This window comes from Tamandua tetradactyla, chromosome 7 (assembly GCF_023851605.1).
Source record: "Tamandua tetradactyla isolate mTamTet1 chromosome 7, mTamTet1.pri, whole genome shotgun sequence".
Classification (NCBI taxonomy): Eukaryota; Metazoa; Chordata; class Mammalia; order Pilosa; family Myrmecophagidae; genus Tamandua; species Tamandua tetradactyla.
Genome location: NC_135333.1, coordinates 125,037,825 through 125,063,942, shown reverse-complemented (window position 1 = coordinate 125,063,942; position 26,118 = coordinate 125,037,825). Strand labels below are relative to the sequence as shown.

General features: G+C 54.5%; 3 protein-coding genes across 6 annotated transcripts; 2 read left to right on the top strand and 1 right to left on the bottom strand.

Annotated features, from left to right (window-relative positions):
• Positions 1-204: 204 nt before the first annotated feature.
• Positions 205-3,506, top strand: CDK4 (cyclin dependent kinase 4). Its single transcript, XM_077111227.1, has 8 exons — positions 205-470; positions 944-1,180; positions 1,387-1,522; positions 1,640-1,807; positions 1,948-2,057; positions 2,487-2,537; positions 2,680-2,815; positions 3,049-3,506. Exons 2-8 carry the CDS (start codon positions 963-965, stop codon positions 3,139-3,141), a joined length of 912 nt encoding a protein of 303 aa, XP_076967342.1. The 5' UTR covers positions 205-470; positions 944-962; the 3' UTR covers positions 3,142-3,506.
• On the bottom strand, positions 2,901-9,483 carry TSPAN31 (tetraspanin 31). 3 transcript variants are annotated; one of them, XM_077111228.1, is made up of 6 exons: positions 9,381-9,483; positions 5,468-5,635; positions 5,122-5,202; positions 4,645-4,776; positions 4,281-4,394; positions 2,901-4,187 (listed from the first exon to the last, which is right to left on the bottom strand). In XM_077111228.1, the coding sequence occupies exons 1-6, from the start codon at positions 9,444-9,446 to the stop codon at positions 4,113-4,115; spliced, it is 636 nt and encodes a 211-aa protein (XP_076967343.1). In that variant the 5' UTR covers positions 9,447-9,483; the 3' UTR covers positions 2,901-4,112. The 3 variants fall into 3 exon arrangements, with proteins under 3 accessions (XP_076967343.1, XP_076967344.1, XP_076967345.1); XM_077111229.1 differs by lacking the exon at positions 9,381-9,483 and adding an exon at positions 6,185-6,744; XM_077111230.1 differs by lacking the exons at positions 5,468-5,635; positions 9,381-9,483 and adding an exon at positions 6,185-6,744 and having other exon boundaries at positions 5,122-5,166.
• Positions 8,604-25,041, top strand: AGAP2 (ArfGAP with GTPase domain, ankyrin repeat and PH domain 2). 2 transcript variants are annotated; one of them, XM_077111220.1, is made up of 18 exons: positions 8,604-8,880; positions 15,378-15,436; positions 16,039-16,126; positions 16,302-16,387; positions 16,540-16,687; positions 17,658-17,792; positions 18,129-18,238; positions 18,652-18,810; positions 18,964-19,050; positions 19,136-19,240; positions 19,660-19,822; positions 20,018-20,137; positions 20,841-20,969; positions 22,213-22,361; positions 22,454-22,544; positions 22,669-22,891; positions 23,043-23,298; positions 23,465-25,041. In XM_077111220.1, the coding sequence occupies exons 1-18, from the start codon at positions 8,721-8,723 to the stop codon at positions 23,705-23,707; spliced, it is 2,511 nt and encodes an 836-aa protein (XP_076967335.1). In that variant the 5' UTR covers positions 8,604-8,720; the 3' UTR covers positions 23,708-25,041. The 2 variants fall into 2 exon arrangements, with proteins under 2 accessions (XP_076967335.1, XP_076967334.1); XM_077111219.1 differs by lacking the exon at positions 8,604-8,880 and adding an exon at positions 12,489-13,709.
• Positions 25,042-26,118: the final 1,077 nt, after the last annotated feature.

Genomic DNA, 26,118 nt, shown 5'->3' with positions numbered 1-26,118 from the left:
CCAGGTTGCCATGGCACCGCCTTGGTCTCCACCCTCCCTCCCTCAGCTGGAGCTATGGCAGCCAGTCACGTGGCCCACCGCGTAACCACACCTCTGCTCCTCTGAGCAATGTCAAGCGGTCACGTGTGATAGCAACAGATCATGTGGTTGCCACCTCCTCTCCAACCTTCCCCTCACCGGCCCCTTCCAGGTCAGAGCGGCTGTCGGCCGCCCCTCTGCGCATGGGTTGTTGGTCACGTGTTCAAAACGTCCGGCGTTTGCCCCGCCCCCCCAGTTTCCGCGCGCCTCTTTGGCAGCTGGTCACATGGTGAGGGTGTGGGTGAGGGGGCCGCTCTAGCCTGCGGCCTCTGTCTATAGTCTGGCCCATTGCGTCCAGCTGCCCGGGCCTGAGCTCGAGTGTATGGCGCCACAGGAATCGGCTCCAGGGCCCTGATAACGGGCTGCCCCCGCTGCTCCCGCCCTGGGGTGAAGTAAGTGCAGCCCTTTCCCAGGAATGGGGTCCCCCGCGGCTTCCCACTAGTGCGTTTTGCGTGCTAGTGGAAGGGCCGCTCGAGGGCGGGAAGTGTGACAGAGGGTTGTGATATGTCTCTTTGTGGGCGTGAGGAGGTGTAATTTTAGAGACTGGGGTATTGGGTGTTTGATGCAGGGGGTGTGTCGTGGGGTCTCCCTGGGGCCAGGTGTGATGGTCCCAAAGGAAGAGGCATTTTTTAATTTTAGGGTCTCACATGGCTGGAGGAATTGGTGTTAGAGTCATGGTGTCAGTTACCTGAAGAGATTCAAGTCTGTTACCTGAATCTTCCTGTAAGACTGGGGAGGAGAAGGGATGCTGGTGTTGTCTGGATGCTGGATGCTGTGCCTTTTGTGGGAGTCGCATTGTTGATGCAGGCTCATACTACCCTAATCCTGGAAGGGGGTTTGGAGAAGAATCTCTGTGTAATTGTAGGGTCTTCCCTGATCTGAGAATGGCCACCCCTCGATATGAGCCAGTGGCAGAGATTGGTGTCGGTGCCTATGGGACGGTGTACAAGGCCCGTGATCCCCACAGTGGCCACTTTGTGGCCCTCAAGAGTGTGAGAGTCCCCAATGGAGGAGGTGCTGGGGGAGGCCTTCCCATCAGCACAGTTCGTGAGGTGGCCTTACTGAGGCGGCTGGAAGCTTTTGAACATCCCAATGTTGTCCGGTGAGAAGATGGAGAGTTGGAAATGGGTAGTAATGGGAAAAAGACAACCTATTGGTGGGAGTGGAGTTGGGAATGGGTAGTAATGGGGAAAAGACAACCTATTGGTGGGAATGGTAGTCAAAAGAGAAGTGGGAACCTGAGAAAATGTGGGAGGCCATGTTGGGTCAAAGGCGATTGACAAACTAGTGACCATTTGTTCTGGACAGGCTGATGGATGTCTGTGCCACAGCCCGAACTGACAGGGAGACTAAGGTGACCTTGGTGTTTGAGCATGTGGACCAAGACCTAAGGACTTATCTGGACAAGGCACCTCCCCCAGGTTTGCCAGTGGAGACCATCAAGGTGAATGGGGTGTGAAAGCATTGAAAGGTGGATTGAGACCTTTGTTTAGAACCTGTTGGGAGTTTCATGTATGATGTCTAGTTTTCAGTGTCTTTGTACCTCTCCTTTCCAAACCAGGATCTGATGCGCCAGTTTCTAAGAGGCCTAGATTTCCTTCATGCCAATTGCATTGTTCACCGAGACCTGAAGCCAGAGAACATTCTGGTGACAAGTGGAGGGACAGTTAAGCTGGCTGACTTTGGCCTAGCCAGAATCTACAGCTACCAGATGGCACTTACACCTGTGGTCAGTAAAAAGCTAGTAACTCCAAAATAGGTTCTGGTTGGGTGCAGGTGGGAGAAGCGATTGCCCATAACAATTGGGAAGTCAGATTGGGCTTCTTGGTAACTTCCAGGGCCCGTATACACTCTACCTGTTCCCTTTAGGTAGTTACACTCTGGTACCGGGCTCCTGAAGTTCTTCTGCAGTCTACATACGCAACACCTGTGGACATGTGGAGTGTTGGTTGTATCTTTGCTGAGATGTTCCGTCGGAAGTAAGGAGCCTGAGTAACTAGAACCATCTCGAATTCCTCAGATCTCTTGTTCATTAACCACATCCAGTAGTATATACTACTTTTACTTGAATTGCCCCTAACCAGAAGCTCTGAAATGTCCTGAAACTAGGAACTTCATATCCCTTTATTCTTCATATTCCCCCTTCCCTGTGTATGTGTATTAATATATATAAAACATAAAATTTGCCAATTAAACCATTTTCAGTGTATAGTCAGTGGCATTAATTACTATTTTGTACTACCATCAACACCATCTTCTCTTAGCACAATGTTTTTAAGCAATGGTTCATCCATGTTACAGCATCAGAACTTCATTCCTTCCATGCCCACTATTTTGAGCCCCTAAACAGTAGCATTCCTCTATCATCTTTGAAAATGACAGCTGTCTTTTGTCTCCTCTCACCTTAGGCCTCTCTTTTGTGGAAACTCTGAAGCCGACCAGTTAGGCAAAATCTTTGAGTAAGTAGCCAGTGTGGGGGGAAAGAAATTTCCTTCCCAAATCTTTATTTTTCTATTGAGTCCTGGATATCAATTGGCTCTATCCTTGGGGATGGGGGCTAGAGAATGACCTTCCTGACCAGAGTTCTCCTGTCTCCCATAGTCTGATCGGGCTGCCCCCAGAGGATGACTGGCCCCGAGATGTGTCTCTACCCCGAGGAGCCTTTTCCCCTAGAGGGCCCCGCCCAGTGCAGTCCGTGGTGCCTGAGGTGGAAGAGTCTGGAGCACAGCTGCTGCTGGTACTGTGCATGGGCATGGGGCAAGATGGGGGTGAGAAATGGAGCAGTATAAAAGGGACTCAAACTATCAGTTTCTGAGACTTGGTTGATGGATAGGTTGTAGTTTTATTGCTGCTTTGAATGGCCAATCACAGGAGAGTAATTTAGAAAATAGAGAGTCCATCCCAGGTATTGTTGGGAAGATCAGTAGTCTTTTTTTTCATGATGTCTTGACCTTTGCCTTTCCCCCTCAGGAAATGCTGACTTTTAACCCACACAAACGAATCTCTGCCTTCAGAGCTCTGCAACACTCTTATCTACAAAAGGGAGATGGTAATCCAGAGTGAGCAATGGAATGGCTACAAAAGGACCAAGAGAAGAAAGAAAAGCTGTAATTTCTCTTCTTTGGACACTTGAGTGGAGAGACACTCCCGACCCCACTCCCACCCCCTAAGAAAGCAAACTCTGCCTTCTCCTCTGCCTTCATCTCTGAGGCCATGGAGACCCTCCCCCAACTTTTTACAGAGAATATTTTGCTGCCTTAATGATGTTCCTCTCCCACTCCTCTTTTTGAGGCATATCCTTCTCCTGCCCCCTATTTCCCTACATCAAGGAGTGTATCCTCTCTTCCTCTCCTCTCTTCCCTACCTTGATGTTGGGGTTCATTTTTATACAGGAAAAAAAAAAGCAATACAAAGAAATATGGTCTTTTTTTTAATGTTTCTTCCTCTGATTGGCTTTGCCATTGGGGATTTGGAAAAACCACTTGGAAGAAGGAACCTGTAGATCCTTAAAGACTCTCCTTAAGTCACAGGGCCTTAGCAGTCTCTGGAGCCCCTTAGTTGGCAAAGAGAAGGGACATAAACTGCGTCTTTGAATATAGTGTTAAATGGCTTAACTATCCCAAACTGAGTCCTGCTTGTTTCAAGAACAGGTTCTTGGTGGTTTTCTCTCTGGCTCTGCCCTTGGAGCCAGGTCAAGAAATGATGAGGTGTTTTAGCACATGGAAAGAGGAAGAAGGCCAGGAATGACCCTAGGCCCCATCCCATCTCATCCCACTCCATGCACCCTTAGAAGCTCCCTTTATCTACTTAGAGAGAGAGAGGGAAGGTTTTCATTCTATTGCCTACAATCTTACTCCCACTAAAACATGTCAAGGCTTAAAGGCTAGCTGTTCAGCCAGCTTTAAGGGATGTGGCAAAGGGCGTTCCCTTTTTCTTAAGCAAAAGGGCTCTCGACCCCAAGTTTTCCCATTAGGGAGGAAGAAAACGCTTAGGGGGAGTGGAGAGCTGGAGAAAAGTCAGAAGGATCCAAAGTCTCATAGAAAGGCACTGGGATTGGCTCGAGGATCCTTTTGATTCCGAAATCTCATTGCTAGCCAAACACCAAGAATCTGTAGAAATAAAGGGAGAGATTAAAACCAATTCTGAATATTTAGGACTAAGATAAGGGAAAGGGTATGCATATAGGAGCTACAATGTGTCACCTCTGTAAAGCTGAAGAAGAGTCCAACACCCCCCAGGATTTTCAGAGCTTCATCTGAATGCTTAAGAAACTTTTCTCCACACATCTGACATGTGGGGCTTCGGCTCTTGCAGATCTGAGGATGAAACATATATGTGTGCATTCAGAGAATGCAGAGTTGCTAAGCTGCCCTACGTATTACCCATGCTGAATGTGCCTAGAAAATATTTTCTAGTACCTGACCAGTATCCTGTAGACTGAAATTCCACTTGGCTATTCCCCAGTGTCTATTTTCATCCCATTTTTCCCACACAGAAGAGATGCTAGGGAGAGGGGCATTTGGGAATACTACTCAATCCATTTCCTACCCCCAATCCCAGACTCACTGCAGTGCAGAAAGCATAATCTTGTTGATACAGGGTTGTGAGGTTGAACAAGCCACAACAATCAAAACTTCTTTCTAGTTCATCCCGGGTCTTGTTGCTCATGACCCACCAAGAAGCATTGATGACATCTGTCTGGAGGATACAGGCAGAAGAGGAAATTATTTCATCCTGCTAACCTCAAGAATCCCCCTATGTCCCGATCCCAGTTCACCTCAGTTTCTCTATTTGAGCAAAGGGAGTAAACACCCTTCAAGAGCATGAAGGTGTTTGCACTCATGATGATAAAAGCAACTCAGATTCTCATGGAAAGTTAATCAGACATCCTAGAGCAAGCAAAGGGCTCAAGAGTCTGGAAGTAGTAGACCTAGGTAGTGGTCTTTGGGTAGGTGGGGGCAGACAGAAGAGGAAGTTTGAAAATTTTTTTTAAGAACAAGTACTTTACATCCCCCACACACATTACCCCACCCCACCCCTTACCTGTTTGCTTCTGTTAATAGCCAGACATGAGCAAGAGATTCCAAACTGGAAGAGGAAGACCAAACCAAGGATGATCATGTACTGTGAGAGTTATGGAAAAAAATAGCCCTAGATTCTTTTATGTTCCAACTATAATACTCTATCTGATCTCACCAATCTATAGAATTTGTCCAACCTTGTCAACTGAAAACAGTAATGAAGTCATCAGTGCTTATAAAAGGTAAGGCAAAGACCTCATCCCCCAAATCCCTGAGGTCCCCTATACTTTTAACTTCTTCCTAGAGGACTCAGCTCTTCTGAAAGTCCCAGTTGCACCCCACCCTCCTGTCACTTCAAATCAGGATACAAAGAAGAGTAGAACCTGGTGGTGGTTGACAGCACCCACCAGTCCAGCCACGGCGATGAGGAGAAGGAAGACTCCCACAGCAATGACTCCCCCGATGATGTGTATGCTGGACACCAGTCCTAGGCCCTTGCCCCAAGCAGCCACTCCAATGAGCAACAAGCCCACCAACTACAGAAATAGAGTGAATCAGTGTAGGATACATCTCGGAAGAAGCCTTACATGCAGTACAGCCAAAAGGCCAAGCAAGGTCTGGGGCTTGGGCAGAGAAGGAGCATTGAGTTGTAGGTGGATGTGGGGAGGTTAAACGAGGGAGGCTTCCTGGACCAGGAACATCCCTGGACGCTTCTCCTATGGGATGTCAGAATGGCAAGGATGCAGGTAGGGGGTGACAGGGAAGGTGGAGTCTCTGAATATAAAAACGAAACCCTTTAGTTTCATCTCATCACTTCTCTCTATTTTGGGAAAAAAATGAGGCTCATCAGGGAGAGAGAGAGACAGGGCTTTATGCCCACAGCCTTCCGTCCACCCACCCCCCGCCAAAAAAAAAAAAATCACCGGAAGTCTCCCCTCTTCCCACGGAAGTCCCCAGGAATTCCCTCTTCTCCGGAAGTTCCCAAGAATCTTCCTGGAACCCCCAGTACACCCCCTCCCCACCGGAAATCCCCTAGAAATTCTCCCTTTTCGCCCCGAAGGTTTCCCCAACCTCCAAAACCTCACCATGTAGACCACGTTGAGAGCGCACAGCGCGTTCTTGGAGCAAGCAAAACCACCGCAAACCATCTTCCCAGCTCTGGGGACCCAGGCGGTCCCAGAAACCTGGGGGGAGGGTCTTGGGGATCCTCTTGTAGAACCCCAACAGCTTCTGTCTCTTTAAATCAAGTCCAGCCAAACCCTATCCTATGCGCCTGCACCGTCCCACCCCTGCCTCTGGATTGGCGAAGCTCTTGGCTAGTTCAGGAAGTCGATGGCCTGAATGCCAATCAATCTGAATTACGTCACTGGCCTGCCTCCGTGCCCCTCCTTTAGGTTTTCATTGGATGAAACTTAAAACTGGGGGCAGGGTTTTCAGAGATCCTCATAGGGACCAGAGCCTAAACTTCAAAACCCCGGATTGAGAGTGGAGCTCTCGGGAGTAGGAGTTCGGCGAGGTATGTCCGAGCGAGAAAGCTGTAAAGCAGCTGGCTGAGAAGAGAGAGAAATGGAACTGGAAAGCAGGGTGAAAGGGCCCCTCCCCTGGAGGGAGGGCCCTTCCCCGCCCCTTTCCCCTTGTTCTGCAGTGACCTCATGATGACGCCATTGTTTTGTTCTTATTGCGTCACACTCGAAACACCCAAGTGAGTAAGATATTGAGACATTCAGTCTGGCCACAGCGGCCCCGAGCTGGGCACAGCAACACCCACCAAATCGTCACACGCTTGCGAGTGTGTCGGCTAAATACACTTGCCCCATTTTGGTATTCCCTCCTAACTGGGGGTAACTGCCCGGAAATTCAGCGTGAAAAACAGCAGCCTCAGGCCTGCGCATTCCTAGATGTGACAGAGCCACAGGTGCACGCATCCGTGTGCTTTGCGTTTTGAGAGCACATGCCTGATCCAGGGCTTGCAAAAAGAGAGAGAGAAAGGGAGGAGTCAGAGATATGAATAAATATAAGAGGGAGGAGGAGTCTCTATATTTTCACTCACGGAGATGGCCTAGTGGTTGATCAATAAATGTTTACTGTTGAATAAGGGCTTTCACAAACCAGTCTTTTTATGACGTTGTGGAAAAGGCATGATCGGTCTTTCTCACTGGAGAGAGAAGTCTTAGTAGAAACAAATAAAAAAAACTTTCCTCATCCCCACAGAATGATCTCAAGTTTCTGTATACCACATGAACAATATAGTCTTACTGGTTAAGAACCAGAAGACATGGGTTCCAGCTCCACCATTTATTAGCTGTTCAGCCTTTGGCCAGTTACTTAAGCTTTCTCAGCTTTTTCCTCATCTGTAAAAAGGAAACAAATAATACTCCTACCTGTTGGGTTGTTGTAAGGATTAAATGAATTAATTTATGTAGAATGCTCAAAACATTAACTGACACCTAGTAAACAATAGTAGTTGTTTTTATTCCAGCCATTTTACATGGGCTAGTGGGTAATTCCTATCTCAATTTGCTTATTTCGTCCACACAAATATTCACATAGTTATAATCCTCTATCTTTCATAGATTAACATCAAGAAGATATGCAAGAGAAATGAAATTTGGCAAGGTCTTAAAACAAAGTGATGAGGTCAAACTACCCCCATTTATCTTCATCCTGTCCTTCAATTTCTCATCAACCCTTCTGCTCTTTCAGGTCCTGTATCAAGGACAGAACAAGGGGGACTGACTGGCAAACATCTTGGTTGTGTGGTATGGTGAATAGAGGAGAATCAGAATTATCATCAGAAGATCTAGATCCAAATCTTTATTTTACCCTTCACTGGCCTTTCTGAGTCTCAATTTCCTTTTCTGTAGAAAAGGGATAATAATCCTACCCCTTGGGCTTGTCATGAGGATGATACAGGAAACTGTGTTGTAAACTATTGTTATACATGTTAATTATTATGAAAAATGTAATTGACCATTATGGTTTTGTCTGGTTATAGGTTACTGTTCTCTACAACATTCTGTTCATAACTAATTGTCCCCTTAGGCAGCAGGTTGTTGCATTGGGTTATACAATTGAGGAAGGGTTACATTGCAAGATGTAAGTATGCAGGGCAAGTTGGGATGTGCAGAGTGAATGGCAAGTATAATTGTAAACTTGAATGCAGGAGTGTGAGGGTGACAGATTAAGTGTGTGGGGATTCCTGTGAGAGTTTGAGGCTGAACATAAATCTGCAGGTCACCAAGAGTTTCGGATTGCACCAGGGATCTGGCTTGCCACATTCTCCCAGAATTGACACCCATCTTAATTAGCCATCTCTCAAAGGAGGCCCTGGGATGCTTGTTAAAATCTCTCCATTCACCTAGCTGAGGAATCAGCAGGGGCTGGCTGGCAGGGCTGATGGGCCAACGCTAGAGGGGGTGGGAGGTGCAGGAGGTAGTGCTGTCCCAGGCTGTGGGTTTGAAACTCACCAGTCAGGAAGTGAGGCCGACAGACGGAAGAGCGGGCAGGGGCGGGGAGTTCTGGGGCACAGCAGAAGGAGCCTTTTTGGAGGTTGGGGGCTGCGAGGCCATGGGCCTCAGGGCCAGAGCTTGCTGTTAGCCTAGCAAGACCCATTTGGGCAATATGCATGCCCAGAGGCAGCTGGCTGTAGCCTCAGTGAGAGCAGAAGTCAAACGACATGAGGTGGCCAAGCAGGCTCTGAGCCGCCTCAGGAAGCTGGCAGAGAGGGTGGGTGACCCCGAACTTCGGAACAACATCCAAGCTTCACTGGACAGTATACGAGGTAAGAGGGGTCAGTTCCCAACTTGGATGTATCAGGGATAAGCTGGGTCATACACATCAGTTCCCATTCAGCTACTTCCTAGTCCCTGAGATGGAGCTGGGACTCTGGAGAAGAATAGATTTGGGAAGGATGAAAAAAGGATGTCATTCTTTCTCTTTCCTCAACTCTGATCCTTCTCCCAGGGGACCAAAATACAAGTCACCACTGAGCTGACCCCGTTGGCAATGGAGACGTGGGTGAGCATGGGGAAGAAGGGCTGTAACAGAGGCATAGTAGACTTGGTCCCTGCTTGGGGAGTCCAGAGCAGAGCAGGAAGCAGTCTAGGGCAGGAGGTTCTGGGACTGGATAATGTGTTCATTCCCAGGACCCACTAAGGATCAGTAACCTCTTGTTCTCTGGCTGTAGAGAGAAATACGCACACGTGCAGGAACACACACACACACGCATTGAAATACACCATGCAGAGAATCTCAGGCTCCCAGACACACACTAACACTCACCATGTTCTGCCCAGTGGAATTGCAGAGAAGTCCCCAAGACTCCTCTCGGTGTTCTCCCCGCTCCATGTTCCTGTTCCTGTCTCCCCCTCCCCGCCCCCACCCCCTCATACACCTTCCGCTCTACCTCCTTAGTGCCATCAGAGCAACTGATGACAACACAGGGAGGAAGTGCTGCCATAGCAACACCATCCGCCACATCCTCCTACCCACCCCAGCCTTCAATCCTGTGGTCGGGCCCTGGCAGGAACAGCTTCTCTCCATCCCTACCACTAGGCCCCACCACTAGGGAACTGGTGGAACTGGAGGTCATCTCTAGCCTGCTTTCAATTCATTCACCTCTGAGATGGCAAAGAGCTCACCAAAGCAGACAATTTTGCTCATAAAGGTGTCTGGGAGAAGCACATCCTCCATCACATCCTGGTCTTTTTTAACCATTTTGGTCCCTCCATTCTTAGCCTACTACCCTGCGAGTCAGGAGACCTATCAGGGACACCTGCCAGACCTCTATGGTGATGGAGGCCACAAGAGCATAACGGGGAAGGAACTGTTTGAGTTCCTAGAGGGACAGTCTGATCCCCTTCCCATGCCTCCTTCCCTTTCCCCTTCTGAGGCTGGTGTCTCTCTCTCCTTTTATCCTCCATTCCTTGTTTACCAAGAACTACATCTGAAACCTTCCCTGACAGCCCAAGGAATTTGAAAGACTGACCTAGGGGAAGTGGTCCTGCTGTGCTTCCTAGGGAGGAACCCTAAGCTCCACCCCCTTAGAAAAAAAGGGAGGAGAGAGTTTTAGGCATTACTCAGGTAGAAGAGCTCTGCTTATTCCTGGAGGAGGAAGGAGTGAGAAGGGGTGGAGGCTGAAGTCTCCAAGAAGACTCCACTCTTCATAAGTGATTTGGCCACTCCTTTTCTAAGGATTCTGTTCTCATTGAACATAAAGGAAAACTGAGGCCAGCAAAGGAAGGAACATTTAGCCAGCAATTCTTCTCTGCCCTCTTCCTTCAAAAAAAGACTAACGAAGGGTCCTCTGTCCTGGGGATGGCGTCACCTTGGTTCTGCAGACATCATGTAAGAGAGGCGGGTCGGGAGAAGCTGCTGACCCTAGGACAGGACTGCCGTGGACTGGGTACAGGCCTTTGGGAGAACAAAGTGTGTCCCGCATCCCAGTTCCACCCCCCACCCTCACTCCCCACCCGGCCGAGCATGCCACCCGCTCCTGCCTCCAAGAGCCGCCCACGGCAGCACTTATTATAGTCTTGGCTGCGTCAGGAGGGTGGAACACCAAATCAGGGGACCGCTGAGACTCCCCAAGTCCCGGGGAGGGGTCTCCTAGGCTGCTAGGAGCGCCTCCGTCTCTACTCCCACCTCATTCCTCTCTTCCATCCCCCCACCCCAACCCAGCATTCGGCCTCCTTTCTTTGCTAGCCCAGCTCCTTCATCCTCCTTGGCTGGAAAACAGTGAGGCTTGGACCTCAGTCTCCCTTTTTGGGTGAGGGACACAGAGCAGAATCACTCTGCCTACCTCCTCTTTAACCTTCTGAAAGAGCCCACCCTGCAAACCTCAGGAGACTGAATGGGAACCCAGGAGAGACCAACTCCCTCTGCCTCAACTGGGAGCTCCTTACATTCAGTGAGCTAACCCTGTACCTATGGGTAACCAGGTCTGAGGGTGGTGCTTCCACTAACACAACATCCCCTGGCGGGTCCTTCCATCCACCTCACACACCAATCCCTCCTCTGCTTATCCCGGCAGCTTCCGAGCACTCTTGGAGCTACGGTTGCTATGGAGACCAGATGCATTTTGGCATGGGGGGTGTGTCAATCCATAGACATTCCTTCTCCCTCCACCTCGAACTGGAGCCTTTGACTCACCCAGCTGGGCTTCTCCAGCCCCCATCTCTTCCCTCTAGAGGCAAACCCCTCCTTCCTACCCTGCTAAGTTCCATGTTTGTCTTCATCCCTGGGGAACACTTTTCCAAGTTCACTCTGGGACAGTCGCACTCGTGTCAGGGCGCCTTAAGAATGTTGCGCGTCGGGCGGGGTTAGAGCCAGGAAGATGGGTCATAGGGGAGGGGATGTGCCCAGGTACCTGGGGGAGACGAAGGATCTTGGGAAAGGGATTTCAGGGCTCCCACTCTCCCACTTCAACTTCCTCAGAATTGGCAGTGACCCTGAATTTACTCCGTTTTCGCCGCGGCCTGGCCATCAAAAATAGATTGATTTTCATCCTTGTCCCACAATGCCCCACCCCACCGTCGCGATCCCAGCCGTGGTATGTGAGAGAAGGGGGCTAGGTTATTGGAGTAGGTGAGTCCAAGTCCAGGAAATCCGGCCCAGGATTTGGGAGGAAAATCCAGTCCTGGATTTTGCACCGTCTTGCAGACAGCCTTGCTGGTGAAGAGAAGGTGGGGGGGGAGATAGAGTTGGGGGGGCGGGGGGCCGCCTCCTCCTCAATGTGAGGGGAGCGCCCGGACACAGCGCGCATCCGGACGGAGCGAGCCCCGGGGGGCCCCCCGGACCCTTCGCCCGGATCTCACGCCCCTCCCCTCCCAGACCCCAGACCCGTGGATTCCCACCTCCCTCGCGCTTCCTTCTTTCCTCCCCCGCCGCCGCCGCCTGTATCTCCATCCCCAGCATCCTCCCTGCGCCCCTGCGAATCCCCTGCACGGCCAGCCCCACTCTCTTCCCACCCTCCTCACGACCCCCTCTCGGACCCCATTTGCGGTCACGGTCCCCTGAGTCCCCATTCTCCTCCGCCCCTGCCTCCCCCGCACCGGTCCCTCTTCTTCTCCGGCCTCCCCTTCCCCTTTCTGCCCCGTTATCCTCCCTCTCCCACATTTGCCCCCACTACTGTCCTCCCCTCCCTCCCCCGCCCATTTCTGTGCCCCCACCCAGGCCGGGGTGAACGGTCCGGCGCGCCTCGCTGGAGCAGCACCAAGGTCCCGGGGCTCCAAGGGGGTGGGGGCGCAGGGTGGGGAGCATGGGGAGGGGGCGCCCCATGTGATGGGAGGGGGGCGCAAGCGGAGGCGGCGGCGGCGGCGGCGACAGAGGAGCCGGGCTGGGGGCTCAGCGGGGTCCGGGGGCTGGGGGCAGCGAGCAGGGCAGCCCCATGGCCGGGCCCCCCTGAGGCAGTCCGGGGGCGTCCCCTCCCCTCCCCAGCTCGGGGGTCTCGGGGCCCCATGAGCCGGGGCGCGGGCGCGCTTCAGCGCCGGACAACGACCTACCTCATCTCGCTGACCCTGGTCAAGCTAGAGTCGGTGCCTCCGCCGTCACCGTCTCCGTCTGCAGCCGCGGCCGGCGCCTTGGGGGCCAGGGGCGCCGAGACCGGGGATCCTGGCAGCCCCCGAGGCGCGGAGGAACCCGGCAAGAAGCGGCACGAGCGTCTCTTCCACCGGCAGGATGCGCTGTGGATCAGCACCAGCAGCGCGGGCACTGGGGGCGCCGAGCCCCCGGCTCTGTCCCCGGCTCCGGCCAGTCCCGCCCGCCCGGTCTCCCCGGCTCCCGGCCGTCGCCTCTCCCTCTGGGCCGCCCCTCCAGGGCCCCCGCTTTCCGGGGGGCTGAGTCCCGACCCCAAGCCTGGGGCCGCTCCCACCTCTTCCCGGCGCCCCCTACTCAGCAGCCCGAGTTGGGGGGGCCCAGAACCCGAGGGCCGAGCGGGCGGCGGCGTCCCCGGTTCGTCCTCCCCGCACCCTGGAACCGGGAGCCGGAGGCTCAAGGTGGCGCCTCCTCCGCCGGCTCCTAAGCCTTGCAAGACCGTAACCACCAGTGGCGCCAAAGCCGGAGGGGGCAAGGGCGCGGGTAGCCGTCTGTCATGGCCCGAAAGCGAGGGCAAGCCCAGGGTCAAGGGGTCAAAGAGCAACGCGGGAACTGGAGCCTCTGCCGCCGCCGCCGCCGGGGGAGGGGGCAGCGCAGCTGCGACCTCTGGTGGGGCCGGGGCTGGGCCCGGAGCCCGAGGCAAGCTATCCCCTCGGAAAGGCAAGAGTAAGACTTTGGACAACAGTGACTTGCACCCAGGACCGTCCGCCGGCTCTCCTCCCCCGCTAACAGTCCCAGCAACTCCGGTTCCAGCCGCCGCTGTCACTGCCGCCTCCGCGCAGACCCTCGGGCCTGCACCTCCAATCACGCTGGAGCCTCCAGCTCCGGGGCTGAAACGGGGCCGAGAGGGGGGCCGAGCATCCACTCGTGACCGCAAGATGCTCAAGTTTATCAGCGGCATCTTCACCAAGAGCACAGGGGGGCCTCCTGGTTCTGGGCCACCTCCGGGACCCCAGGGCATGACTTCTGGCAGCGGGTCTCGGGAACTACTGGGCGCAGAGCTCCGTGCTTCCCCTAGTGAGTAGGCCAGGGCCTGAGAACAGGGAAGGGAGGGCACCTGGAATGCTCAGCTTGGTATGGGGGAGCGGTGTACAGGATTGAACTAGGGCAGCCTCTCGTTTGGGTGGGTGGGTGAAGCAGGCTTTCTCCTCTCACAAGTACAAAGGCAAAGAATAGGAGGAACTGAAGGGGGGTGAGTAGCTACCCCAATTTTGTGACATGATAGACGAGTTGATTTCAGAGGGACGCAGAGACCTCAGCGCTTTCTGGGAAAATAATACCCTTGGTTAGCTACCTGAAGTTAATTGCTCCCAGAAATGCCCCAGACCCCACTTCCAGCTTCAGCTGAACTCGGAGAGCATGGAAACAGAGCTTTGCCTTGCCCAGAGGGACTGTGGAGGTGGATGCCTTAGTTTCCCCTACATACTTCAGGCCGGTGGTGTGACAGTGACCTTGCAGGCAGCTGCTCGCCAGGGACTAGCCTTCTCCTGGGTTGACAGCAAGCCAGTGAGGCAACAGGGAGAAACTCTGTTTCTTTCCAGCAGTGTGAAGGCGGAGTGGGCGGGTACGGGAGTGCAGTGGGGGCTGGAACGTGCTGAATATTTAAATATAAAGTAAGAGGGGCCAGATAGAAAGCCTCACTTCCCCCACTGCTCATCCCCGCCCCCGCCCCAGAACGACGTTGAAACCCGCCGGGGGCTGACCCTGAGTGAGTCCGGGGGTGGATCTGCAGCACAAGCAATTCTTACCCAGGGATGCTTTAGAGGGGGTACGGGGAAAGTGGTGTGTTTTCCGAGGGGTGTCTATTTTTTTTGTCTGGAGAAGTGAGGCTAAAGATTCTGTTGGTTCGGCTCACTCCCGGGAGGGGAGGCGTGTCCCGGAGCGGGGGCGGCCCCCGGGGTTTGGCTCCAGAGCGGGTGGGAGCAGATGGCTCCGGATCCCAGAGTTCCCACCGCAGCTGCGGCGCCCCGGGAACGTCCGGCCAGTGTCAAGCGCGGGGGCTGGACCTGGCGGGCGGAAGGAGCTTCGTTTCCCCCAAGCCAGGGGCTTCTCTTGGCCAGGGGATGAATCCCTTCCCTTAATTACTTTGGAGGGCTCTTGTGGAGAGGGTGTGGAAGAGGGGAGAATAAGAAAATCTAAGCTCCATCGCTTGGAGTGTGGGGTGGGGCGGGGAGGGGCGAGGGAGGACAGGGCTACCGTGCCGTTGACCTTGAAAAAAGGGAGGGAAAGCCCTCACCTGAGTTTCTCCCCTGTGAAATGGAGGTTGAGGAGGACTCATTCCCACTATGTCCTAGGCTTTCCTCCAGGATTTGCCCTGAGAAGCAGTCAGGGTGGGAAAGAGCCTGTTTTCCATTCTTCTAGAGGGAAAAGCCCTGCCACTGTCTGAGCCCTGATCCTGTGGTCTGGGGCAGGGACCCACATTTGGGATGTGCTTTAAGGGAGATGCCAACTGAAGTATTTTTGTCTCCCTGGCTCTGTTGCTAAGCAACCACTGAGCGGCAGCAACAGCTGTAGAGAGAGTGGCTGGGCTGGGAGGACTAGGGACCACTCTTAAACCTCTCCCCTCCACGCACCTCCAGCCCAGGCCTGGTCTGGGGCTTAAGGGAAACTGTCAAGGGAGGAGGGGTGATTGAGAATTTGGGGTCCTCTTGGTCTTCCTTTCTTACTACTCCTCTCCCATTACAGAGGCTGTGGTCAATAGCCAGGAATGGACTTTGAGCCGCTCCATTCCTGAACTGCGCCTGGTAGGTAACCCAGTCCCCTTGCCTGCAGGGAAGGCTGACTTCCCACCCACTGCACTCTCAACCTTCTCCCCTTACCCCTCCCCTTCTAGTCCCTGTGAGAATGGGGAAGTTTTCCAGTTCTGAGTTTCTACCCTCATAGCACTGTCCCAGGGCTTGATACATCCTCCCAACCTTTTCTTCTCTTGTCTTAATGTTCCCGTCCCCTTTTTCCCGTTTGTCCATGGCCCTCTTCCAGACTCTTCATTTCTGGCCTTTCATGTTCTATTGCCTAGAACTGGGTATAACTTTCCAACTAGTGACTAGGTCTGTGATTCCCCACCCTACCCCCACCCCCTTCCATCTAATATGTTTCCTAAACAAAACAAACTGGTTCTAAGTTGCTGACATTCTTTGGCTTGTGGTCCACTTCAAGCTTGGGATCATTTCTTGCCCTGATCCTCCCAACTGCTCTCTCCTGACTGACCTGTCATCGAGGCCTTGTAGGACCCTCCTTGGAAGAGTTAACAATGCCAACGTCTTTGGGTTCTCTGGAATGCAGCCAGACCCAAGGATCATTCCTCGTCTTAATTTCCACAATCTCTGCTCCACAACCTTGTCCTCAGGGTGTGCTGGGTGACACCCGAAGCGGGAAGTCATCACTCATCCACCGATTCCTGACCGGTTCATACCAGGTGCTGGAGAAGACAGAGAGTGAGTTCTCAGAAACTGTAATAAGCTAAGGGTTGGGGTCAGGTATCCAGGAGTAAGCTGATGACTAGGTAAGAATGGAGAACAGGGGGAAAGATGAGCCCATGGAAACCAAGGTATAAGGAACATGGAAAGGCTCAGCAACCTATGACCTCTGATCTCCTGCCCCTTCCAACAGGTGAGCAGCACAAAAAAGAGATGTTGGTGGATGGACAGACTCATCTGGTGCTGATCCGAGAGGAAGCTGGGGCACCTGATACCAAGGTGAGGCAGGGCGGTGGTGGGGTGAGCAGGCTGGCAGGCAGGTCAGCACTGGCCAAAGGGGAGGGGTTCTGGTTTTCCAGGTCTCCCTCTGGGTAGGGGCCAGAGGAGCGGATCTGTCTGACCCTCCATTTGCTTCCTCATCCCCCCACAAGTTCTCAGGCTGGGCAGATGCTGTGATCTTCGTCTTCAGCCTGGAGGATGAGAACAGTTTCCAGACTGTGAGCCGCCTCCACGGGCAGCTGAACTCCCTTCGGGGGGAGGGACGGGGAGGCCTGGCCCTGGCACTGGTAGGAACACAAGGTAAGGAGGGCTGGGGAAGCACTGTTTTCAGGGTAGGCTCTGAGGAGGCCACTGGGGTATTGTCCAGCCTCTCACCCTTCACGGGTAAGAGCTTGGTAAGATGTAGAAATGGCCACTTGGATTCTAGCAACCCTCTAGAGGGAGCCAGTTCTCCAAATAAGGGAGTCATTAAACCAAACGCAAACTTACCAAGGTCTGAGCAGAGAAAACAGAACCAGGGAGGAAGAGATGTCTTCAGTAACAGTATCCATTCCTCTTCTAAGATGTCACCTACTTTATGTTGTCAACTGCCATCTCCCAGTGCCACCACCATGGGACACACAGATCCCACCTCCCTTTAAATCTCAAGTCCTGGTGTGCATAGAAAACCTTCCCAGTTTCTATAAAGGCATAAAACCTTTTAGTTCCCAAAGTCATGATGCCGAGATTCTCAGACTCTACACCTGGGCCAGAAAAACCCTCTCCAGTACCAACCCACCTATGTCCAGCTGGCAGGACTTCCTGCCTGGATCCTGTCCTGCAGGTGCCTGCCTCCACCTGTTGCTTGCCTCCTGGTTTCCTGTGGCAGAGTGAGCAGTCCACCTGTTACCCATGGACATTCAACCTTTTCTTAGTTCACACTCTGGTGTCCTCCCACTCAGTTCAGGGCTCAGTGGATTTGCAGGGCCAGCCCCAGCCACTGCAGACCCTGTCAGGAAACTCCACTCACCTCCCGGGTATTCTTTGAAGACACATAAAGGAAAGGTCTTTCCAGAGCTCGCCCAGCTTACTCATCCTGCAGTTGGGATGTGAGCTGGGCCAGCACCCAGGAAGGGCTTACACATTCCCATTCCCTTCGGTCACAGGAGGGATGTCCTCTCTCACCCCCATCCCGAGGGGGCCCTGCCTGGGATGAGCACAAGAGAAAGGGAAGCATGGAAAGTGAGGAGAAGCCTTGTCATCCAATTCTGCCCCTTTCCTGTGCCTTCAGACAGGATCAGCGCTTCCTCCCCTCGGGTCGTGGGGGATGCTCGTGCCAGGGCACTGTGTGCAGACATGAAACGCTGCAGCTACTATGAAACCTGTGCAACCTACGGGCTCAATGTAGACCGGGTCTTCCAAGAGGGTGAGTGTGGTGATCCCCAGTGCACGTGGGAAGCAGGGTGTGAGGGGCCTGGGATATTTTTAGAGGTGGAGGTTCCAGGCCTCTCTCTGGGTGAATGACAGGAAATTAGCCTTCCTAGGATGGAGGAGGGATCAAGGAGACCAGAGAAGGTTTACTTAATAGTCACAAGGTCTTTCTGGACCAGGGGAGCTGGCAAGGTCACAGGTGACCCAGAAGCCACAGTGACAAGGAAGATGAGTCCTGTGTCATCTCCTGTGGTTTCTCAAAGCTGGGCATGGAAGGGTGGTCTGGGGTGTTTGCCCTCCTCATGCCTCGTCCCTCTGCCTCCACCCTCAGTTGCCCAAAAGGTGGTGACCTTGCGCAAACAGCAGCAGCTTCTGGCTGCCTGCAAGTCCCTGCCCAGCTCCCCGAGCCACTCAGCTGCTTCTACTCCTGTAGCCGGGCAGGTGAGTTGGGGTCTCGAAGAAAGATGTAGAGGAAGGGGGCTGGGTATCCAAGGACAGGGACAGGACACCTGTGAAGTGAGAGGGAACAGATAGACATGGCAGTGACACTATTTGTCAAAAGTACCTTGCACTGGGAATCAACCAGATTTGAGATGCAGTTTACAATGTCCTTGGACAAGTCACAACCTGCTAAGGTCATCAGGAAGCTTGATGGCATAGTACATGTGAAATCAACCTTTGCAAGATTTAAAACACTACACCATGCTAGTGAGGGTTTTGATGATTAATGATAATACAAATAAATGGTGATGAGAGCAAGGAAAGTCTCAGATTCCTCATAACCAGATGTGACTGCAGCTTGATGGGGTGAACGGCACCTCAGCTGTTGTGCTGACTCCTCCATCCACTCCCAGGCTAGTAACGGGGGCCATACTAGCGACTACTCTTCTTCCCTTCCATCCTCACCCAACGTTGGCCATCGGGAACTCCGAGCTGAGGCAGTTGCAGTGGCTGGACTGAGCACCCCAGGGTCCCTGCACCGGGCAGCCAAGCGCAGGACCAGCCTCTTTGCGGTATTGGACATGTTGACCCCTCTGCCCTCCTGTCCCCTATTACCTGCCTGTTTTAGTCCGTAGACCCGTCTTTTGGCTCTTCATCTGCTTTCCTGTTCTTTCTTCAGTGTATCCCCCAACCTGTCCCCTAACTGATGCCAATAACCATTCCAGAATCGTCGGGGAAGTGACTCTGAGAAGCGGAGCTTGGACAGTCGAGGAGAGACCACAGGGAGTGGGCGAGCCATCCCCATTAAGCAGGTGGGTGACCCAGGAGATGGGGGCAGGCAAGGGGACAGTTGGTCTTAGCTGGCTTTCCTCCCATATGTGTCTTTCTATACCCCAGAGCTTCCTACTAAAGCGAAGTGGCAACTCCTTGAACAAAGAGTGGAAGAAGAAATATGTGACCCTGTCCAGTAACGGCTTCCTCCTCTACCACCCCAGCATTAATGTAAGTGGTGAAGACTGGCCAAGTCACACTGGCCAGCCTTGAATGCCCTCCCCAGTCCTGCCAGTGTGTGCCTCTAACAAACACTGACATCGCTTCTCAGAAGCCCTAGTCCTGTTCTCTTAAATTTAATAAGCATGTATGAGACACTCACCATGTGCATTTTCTGGGGATGTAAAACTCAGTGTGTCCCCTCAGAAACAGTCTAGTGGGAGAGCATGGAGGAGGGGCCTCCACCTGGCCTGGCATCCAGGGAGTGCTTTCTGGCAAAGACAGTGCTGCACCAGATCTGGTGGGCCCATCCCAACCCGGTCAGCAACTAGAGACCCCTCTCTAGTCCCTCTCTGTCCCATAGTGGCTACTTCCCAGCACCAGCAAGAACCCCAGCTTTCCCTACACCCTGAACTCCCGTGCCTCTCCAGGATTATATCCACAGTACCCACGGCAAGGAGATGGACTTGCTACGGACAACAGTCAAAGTCCCAGGCAAGCGGCCCCCACGGGCCATCTCCGCTTTTGGCCCCTCAGCTAGCATCAACGGGCTGGTCAAGGACATGAGCACAGTCCAGATGGGTGAAGGACCTGGTGAGTAGGGTGGGGGGATGGTTCACGACCAAGGGGCAGGAGAAGGGCTAGGCTGGGTGCGCGAAAGGATGGGTAGTGGGGAAGTGGGGCGAGGAACTACATAAACAGAAACGGGTAATGACAGGGGCCCACAGAGGAAATGGGGGTAGGAAACAGAGTAGCTCACTGAGGTTTATCTTTTCGCCTTTCTGACAGAAGCCACCACTCCCACCCCAACCCCAAGCCCCAGCCCTAGTTCCCTGCAGCCACCACCAGACCAGACATCAAAGCACCTGCTGAAACCAGACCGGAATTTGGCCCGAGCCCTCAGCACGGGTCAGTGAGGACCCACCCTCCATCCATTGTCTTCCAGATCCAAACGGGATGTGGGTGGGAAATGGAAGAGGGGTGGAAGCTTAGAGACTGGAATGAACGCATGGTGAACACAGTGGGCAGAGACTGGGTGCCAAACTTCACGCTCAGCCAGACTCTGCTTATCCTAATGTTAACACAGTGAACTCCAGAGCCAAACTGGCTTGCCACTCAGGCAAACTACTTGACTCCTCTGTGCCTCAGTTTCCTCATCTGTAAAATGGAGATGATAGTCTCTACCTCAGAGGGTTGCTTTGAGGCTTAACCTGAGATCATTATCCAGCACATAGTCAGCCATCGGTGTTTGGAAACTTGGAATTATGTATATTTTCAAACATTCAGTAACATTGTCACAAGTAATCCTCACATCTTTGTCAAGATTATTATCCCTATTTTAGGGATAGGGAAACTGAAGCTCAGAAGATAAATGACTTGCTGAAGGTCTCAAGGCCAGTAAATGGCAGAGCCAGGAACTGAGTGCAGGTCTAAATCTAAGCCACTCGTCTGCCCTCCTCCCCAGGAATGATCTTGGGGGACCTCCAGGAGAGGCACTGCTGAGGAGGGGGCACTGTAAATGCCAAAGCTAGTTCAGGGAAGGAGACAGGCTATTGTGAAATCAAGAAATCTGTGGAGGGGAAAACTGAGGCAGCTGTGTCCCCCCCCCAAGACTGTACCCCATCTGGAGACCTGAGCCCCCTGAGTCGGGAACCCCCTCCTTCTCCCATGGTGAAGAAGCAAAGGAGGAAAAAATTGACGACACCGTCCAAGACTGAAGGCTCTGCTGGGCAGGCTGAAGGTGAGGCCCTAGTGGGCAGTTCCACTCACACCCTGGATCCTCACCCCCCAATTCCAAATCCCTGGCCTAGCTCCTGCAGGAGGAGGAAAAGTGCCTGAGCTGAGTGTTTGACTATCATTACCACTTTGCACATAATTTAATGAAAAAATGGATGGACATCCCTCAGCACCTGTCCTTCCTCCTCTGTTTCCCAGCCAATGCCTTTTCTCCCCAGTAGTCCCTAACCCCTGTTCCCAATGAGCCCCATAAGTCTGTAGCTCCCGCTCCCTCTCCTAATATCCCTCTAGTGTTCCTGCCCTCCACATACCATCCCAGCCCTGCATCCAGCAGCCCTCACCTTCCTGTCCCACGACTTCCAGTGACTCAGCTCCTGACCTCAGTGTCCCCCATCGACTACCCAGCACCCAGATTCCGTGACTACCCAGCCCCTGCTCCCAATAACTCCTGGTGGTTGCCATGCCCCCCAACAGCCCTTCACACAGTTATCCCCATTCCTGTCCCCATGACTTCCCAAGGTCCCAGTGACTTCTCAGCCCTTTTCCCAGTGACACTTTCTGAACCCCAGGACTTCATCCCAGGCCTGTGCCCCGGCTTCTGTCCCTGTCCCCCATGTGCACTCAGATCTTGACCCTCCATTCCCCTCCCGGAGATCTGGCTCCTCATCGGTCACGATGACCCCTCCCCACGCCCCTGCTCTCTGCTGGGTGCTCAGGCCCAGGCTCCAGATCTGCCTACTCTCATGGCTCTTGGCTTCCGCTCCACCCTGCTCTGGGGCCACTGACTTTAGTTCTGCTTTCTCTCCCCATCTGTCTGTCCTGCTTTGTCTCTGGCACTCTATCACTGTCTCTCTCTATCTCTCCATCTGCCTCTCCTCTTTTTCCGTCTTTCTCCATCTGTCTCTCTCTTTCCCTTTCCATTCTATCCCTATCTCCTTCGCTTCGGGAAACCAGCCAAGCGCAAAATGTGGAAACTAAAATCCTTTGGTAGTTTAAGAAATATTTATAAAGCAGGTAACAAGCGGGAAGCCGGGAGGGGTGCTCAGCTGGGGTGCAGAGGGGTGGGGGTGCCCCTGCCTCCCCTTGCATGTGCTCGGGCTCCCCGCTCTCCCCCACCCTCTGCTTCCCCGACTCCCACCGCCCCACTCCCAGGGGCTCTGGATGGACATCAGGGAGGAAGGGTTTGGGAAGGGCATGTCCTACTTGAACTCTGTGCCTCATGACCCCATCCCATCACCCCTGCCCAGAGGAAAATTTCGAGTTCCTGATTGTGTCCAGCACTGGTCAGACCTGGCACTTTGAGGCAGCCAGTTTTGAGGAGCGGGACGCCTGGGTCCAGGCCATTGAAAGTCAGATCCTAGCCAGCCTGCAATGTTGTGAGAGCAGCAAAGTCAAGGTAATGGGGCGGGGAGGGCAGAGGTGAGTGTCTAAGGTCATTGGAGAGAGGCTCAGAGGGAGTGTCAGTGCTAACCCCACCCCCTTCCGCAGCTGCGCACAGACAGCCAGAGTGAAGCGGTGGCCATCCAGGCGATCCGGAACGCCAAGGGGAACTCTATTTGCGTGGACTGCGGGGCCCCCAGTGAGCACAGAGGGCGGCGGGGACGGGGTGGGGGCTGGGAGCCCGTGTCGGGGGCTAGGGAGTGTGGTTTGCTGGAGTGTCCATACCACCCAGCCTGGAGCTGATTCCCGCACTCTGTCCCCAGACCCCACGTGGGCCAGCTTGAACCTGGGCGCGCTCATCTGCATCGAGTGCTCGGGCATCCACCGGAACCTGGGCACGCATCTGTCCCGCGTTCGCTCGCTCGACTTGGACGACTGGCCGCGGGAGCTGACCCTGGTGCTGACGGCCATCGGCAACGACATGGCCAATCGCGTGTGGGAGAGCGACACGCGAGGCCGCGCCAAGCCCACGCGGGACTCTTCACGGTACGTGTGAGGGAACGGGGCAGGGTGATCCTGGGGGCGGGGGCGGGAGAGGTTGTGTGCGGCTCCCGAGAGGATGCTTGGATGGGGGGAGGGAGCAGAGTTCTTGGGTAGGGGTCCCAAGAGCCCTTCCCTTCGATCCGCGGTCTTGTAGGGAGGAGCGCGAGTCGTGGATTCGCGCCAAGTACGAGCAGCTGCTGTTCCTGGCGCCGCTGGGCACTACCGAGGAGCCCCTGGGCCGCCAGCTGTGGGCCGCGGTGCAGGCCCAGGATGTGGCCGCCGTCCTCTTGCTTCTGGCCCATGCGCGACACGGGCCGCTCGACACCAGCGTTGAGGACTCGCAGCTCCGCTCCCCGCTTCACCTGGCCGCGGAGCTCGCCCACGTCGTCATCACGCAACTGCTGCTGTGGGTACGTGGGTGGGGGAGGCAAAGGGGGTCTTTCGGAAACAGCCTGGCGCTGGGGAGCCCGTTATCCCTCGAAGGCCCTGGAAATGGGCTTGGAAGACTCGGGGAGACTGGTACGCGGTGTACGCCCGTCAGAGACCCGCGGTCACGCGGCCCTTTCCGTCCTCTAGTACGGCGCGGACGTCTCCGCCCGCGACGCGCAGGGCCGCACGGCGCTGTTCTACGCCCGCCAGGCTGGAAGCCAGCTGTGCGCAGACATCCTTCTCCAGCACGGCTGCCCCGGTGAGGGCGGCAGTACGGCCACCACCCCCAGCGCGGCCACCACCCCCAGCATTACCGCCACGCCCAGCCCCCGCCGCCGGAGCAGCGCCGCCAGCATGGGCCGCGCCGACGCCCCCGTCGCGCTGGTATAGTTGCCCAGCGGGAGAGACACCCCCACCCCCCCACGCGCTGGGCACGTCCACACCGGGTGGACCGCTGGACAGATGCGCCCACTCACCTCTCCAGTCCGCACCCCGCCCCACGGGAGCACTTCCTACCCGACGAAGGCACAGCCCCCACGCCTTCCGGAGGACACGGACTCACCCTCCTCTCCCCAACGAGGCATGGAGACCCCAGGTCAAAACGCCCCCTCTCCACTGTTTCCACACTGATTCCTCTGGGTCTTCCCCCCTCGCTCGCGCCCTCTAGGGGCGGGAGAAAGACCCACTCTTGCCTGTGCTCGACAATCCATCCTAGGGCATGGGCCCATACCCAGGCTGGTTCCTGGGGCGAAACCACGCCAGAGGGAGGGGTTAGTACGTGAGAGGGCTAGTTCTGGGACCTGGGGGCCAATACGGGGGACCCCCACCTCTTCCGTGCTGATCTCACTGCCCTGTGGAGGGGAGAAGGGCAGCGAGGGGCAGGACCCCTGCTGTCCATGTGGGTGGGGGCTCCCCAACCCTTTCCGTGAAAGGGACCATGAGGAGTGGAAATCAGGATGTCTCCCCACACCCACCCATGGATGGAAGCTAAAGGGCCGGGGTAGCCAAGAGCTTGGTTCCCTCCTCACTACTGCCTTTGGAGGAAGAAGGGATGGAGCAGGAGTGGGCCAAGGGGGCTCTGGAGGAGCCTTGTAATTTATTGCTTTGTTCCCCAACACGGGGGTGGGGGTGGGCAGGGGCGTGGGGAGGGTGTTTGGGGTAGGGGAAGCCAAGGGTGGGCAGGGGTGGGATGGGGTGGGGGTGCTCTCGGGTTGTGAGTGTCTGTGACCGTGACTGCGTACCTGTGACTGTGCAGCACCTGTGGTGATCTGGGGTAGGGGGTACCCGGACAATGGGACCCCCTCCCTCACTGTTCTCCCTGTCCAGCCCCTCCCTCCCACTGGGGCAACTCCAGACCCTCCCTCAACCCCATGATCCCTTCCAGCCAGGGATAAGAAGATGTAAGGTGGCTGGGAGGGTTTCTAGCCCCCCCCCCCCCCCTATTCCCAGAATGGGTGGGGCCGCGTGGACTTATCTGGCTCAGCCCTGCCTTCCTCCATCAACCCAGCCCCTGGGCCATCTGTGTCAGTGGTTTCTGGTCTTTTTCTTTTCTTTCCTCTTCTTTTTTGTTTTTTTGTTTTTTGTTTTTTGCTAAAATATTTTGCAGAGGAGCAGGCAATTAGAGAGGGGAATGGGTAGGGGCAGAGGGGTGTGTCCCCCTCATCTCCTCAGAGGCTGGTGGTGTGAATCTTCTTTAAACAGCAATTAAAGAAGAAGTGATTTTGTCTAGGGGGTGAGCTGCTGGTCTGTTCTTAAAGAAGGGGGTCATGGAATGACCTTGGCCAAGGCTTGGAGGCTGGCGGCGGGAGACGGTTGGTCAGAAGGTGCCTCTGCATGGGCACAGAGATGGCCGATAAATCAATTCTGGGTTCATGTAGGGGAAGGAGATGGGCAGGTTGGAGAAACAGTGGGAACCCTGGAAACAGAGAAGTCAGTTGAAGCCCAAGATGGCAGCCTTCTGGGAAGAAGCGGGATGTGGTGCTTAGAGAAGAGGTTGGACCTGTGGAGAGGGGGGCACTTGGAGAGGTGAGAAGAAGAGCTTTGGTTAAGAGCAGAGACTTTGGAGTCAGATCTGATTTCTGAACCAGGCTTTCCACTTCATTGCTAGGTAATCTTGGGTAGGTTACTTTAGTAGTGTCTGTTTATTTGTAAAGTGGGGTGCATCAATATCTGTTCAGAGGGCACCCGGTAAGCACTTGAGGGCTGGGGAGGGCTGCTGCTGGCTGGCCTGCTCACCTTGAGCACCAAGTATCAGGAGTAGAGTTGATAGTAGGGATCCCTTTACTGGCCCTGGTCAGGTGGTGCTGGGGAGGGAAAAGGTGGAAGATTTCACTGCTGCAGAAGCCCCTAGTGTCCAGGAACTCCAAACCCAGCTGATGCAGACATTTGCCCACCTCCTTGTCATCCTGCAGGGCTGTCTAGGCCACAGCAGCCCAGGGCCAGTGCACCTCAGCATGTGACTGAGTGAGACCAAAAGTGCTTGTTCTGAAAAGGGGCCAGACAGGGTTGCAGTAGACCAGCAGCCAGCACAGGTTGGGTATGACCATCCACATGTCATCACCAGTCCATGGTGAACGTGTCTTCAGTAGGGTTAGTTCTGGCCCTCAGCCCTCCCCGCACCGCCCCCCACCGAGTCCCAGGACATTCAGCAGCAAGTATGCATCCATTTTACCAACAAGGTGCGGCTGCTGCAACAATTCACATGGAAGGCCCAGCTCAGCACAGTCTCAGGCTGGGCAACCACCCAGCAGGGCAACCTGACCCTGAAAGGATCCAGAGGCCTTGGAAAGTTTTGATGGGGG

Excerpts from the sequence above, each read along its gene's own strand:
- CDK4 (XM_077111227.1), top strand. The coding sequence starts at position 963 with ATGGCCACCCCTCGATATGAGCCAGTGGCAGAGATTGGTGTCGGTGCC. Across the intron at positions 1,523-1,639 it reads TGCCAGTGGAGACCATCAAG|GATCTGATGCGCCAGTTTCT; the intron begins GTGAATGGGGTG and ends TTTCCAAACCAG. Across the intron at positions 2,816-3,048 it reads CTGGAGCACAGCTGCTGCTG|GAAATGCTGACTTTTAACCC; the intron begins GTACTGTGCATG and ends TTTCCCCCTCAG.
- AGAP2 (XM_077111219.1), top strand. The coding sequence starts at position 12,557 with ATGAGCCGGGGCGCGGGCGCGCTTCAGCGCCGGACAACGACCTACCTC. Across the intron at positions 18,811-18,963 it reads GCAGGACCAGCCTCTTTGCG|AATCGTCGGGGAAGTGACTC; the intron begins GTATTGGACATG and ends TAACCATTCCAG. Across the intron at positions 22,892-23,042 it reads CCCACGCGGGACTCTTCACG|GGAGGAGCGCGAGTCGTGGA; the intron begins GTACGTGTGAGG and ends GCGGTCTTGTAG.
- TSPAN31 (XM_077111228.1), bottom strand. The coding sequence starts at position 9,446 with ATGGAGCGGGGAGAACACCGAGAGGAGTCTTGGGGACTTCTCTGCAAT. Across the intron at positions 4,777-5,121 it reads CTATTAACAGAAGCAAACAG|ACAGATGTCATCAATGCTTC; the intron begins GTAAGGGGTGGG and ends TGTATCCTCCAG. Across the intron at positions 4,395-4,644 it reads ATTATGCTTTCTGCACTGCA|ATCTGCAAGAGCCGAAGCCC; the intron begins GTGAGTCTGGGA and ends TTTCATCCTCAG.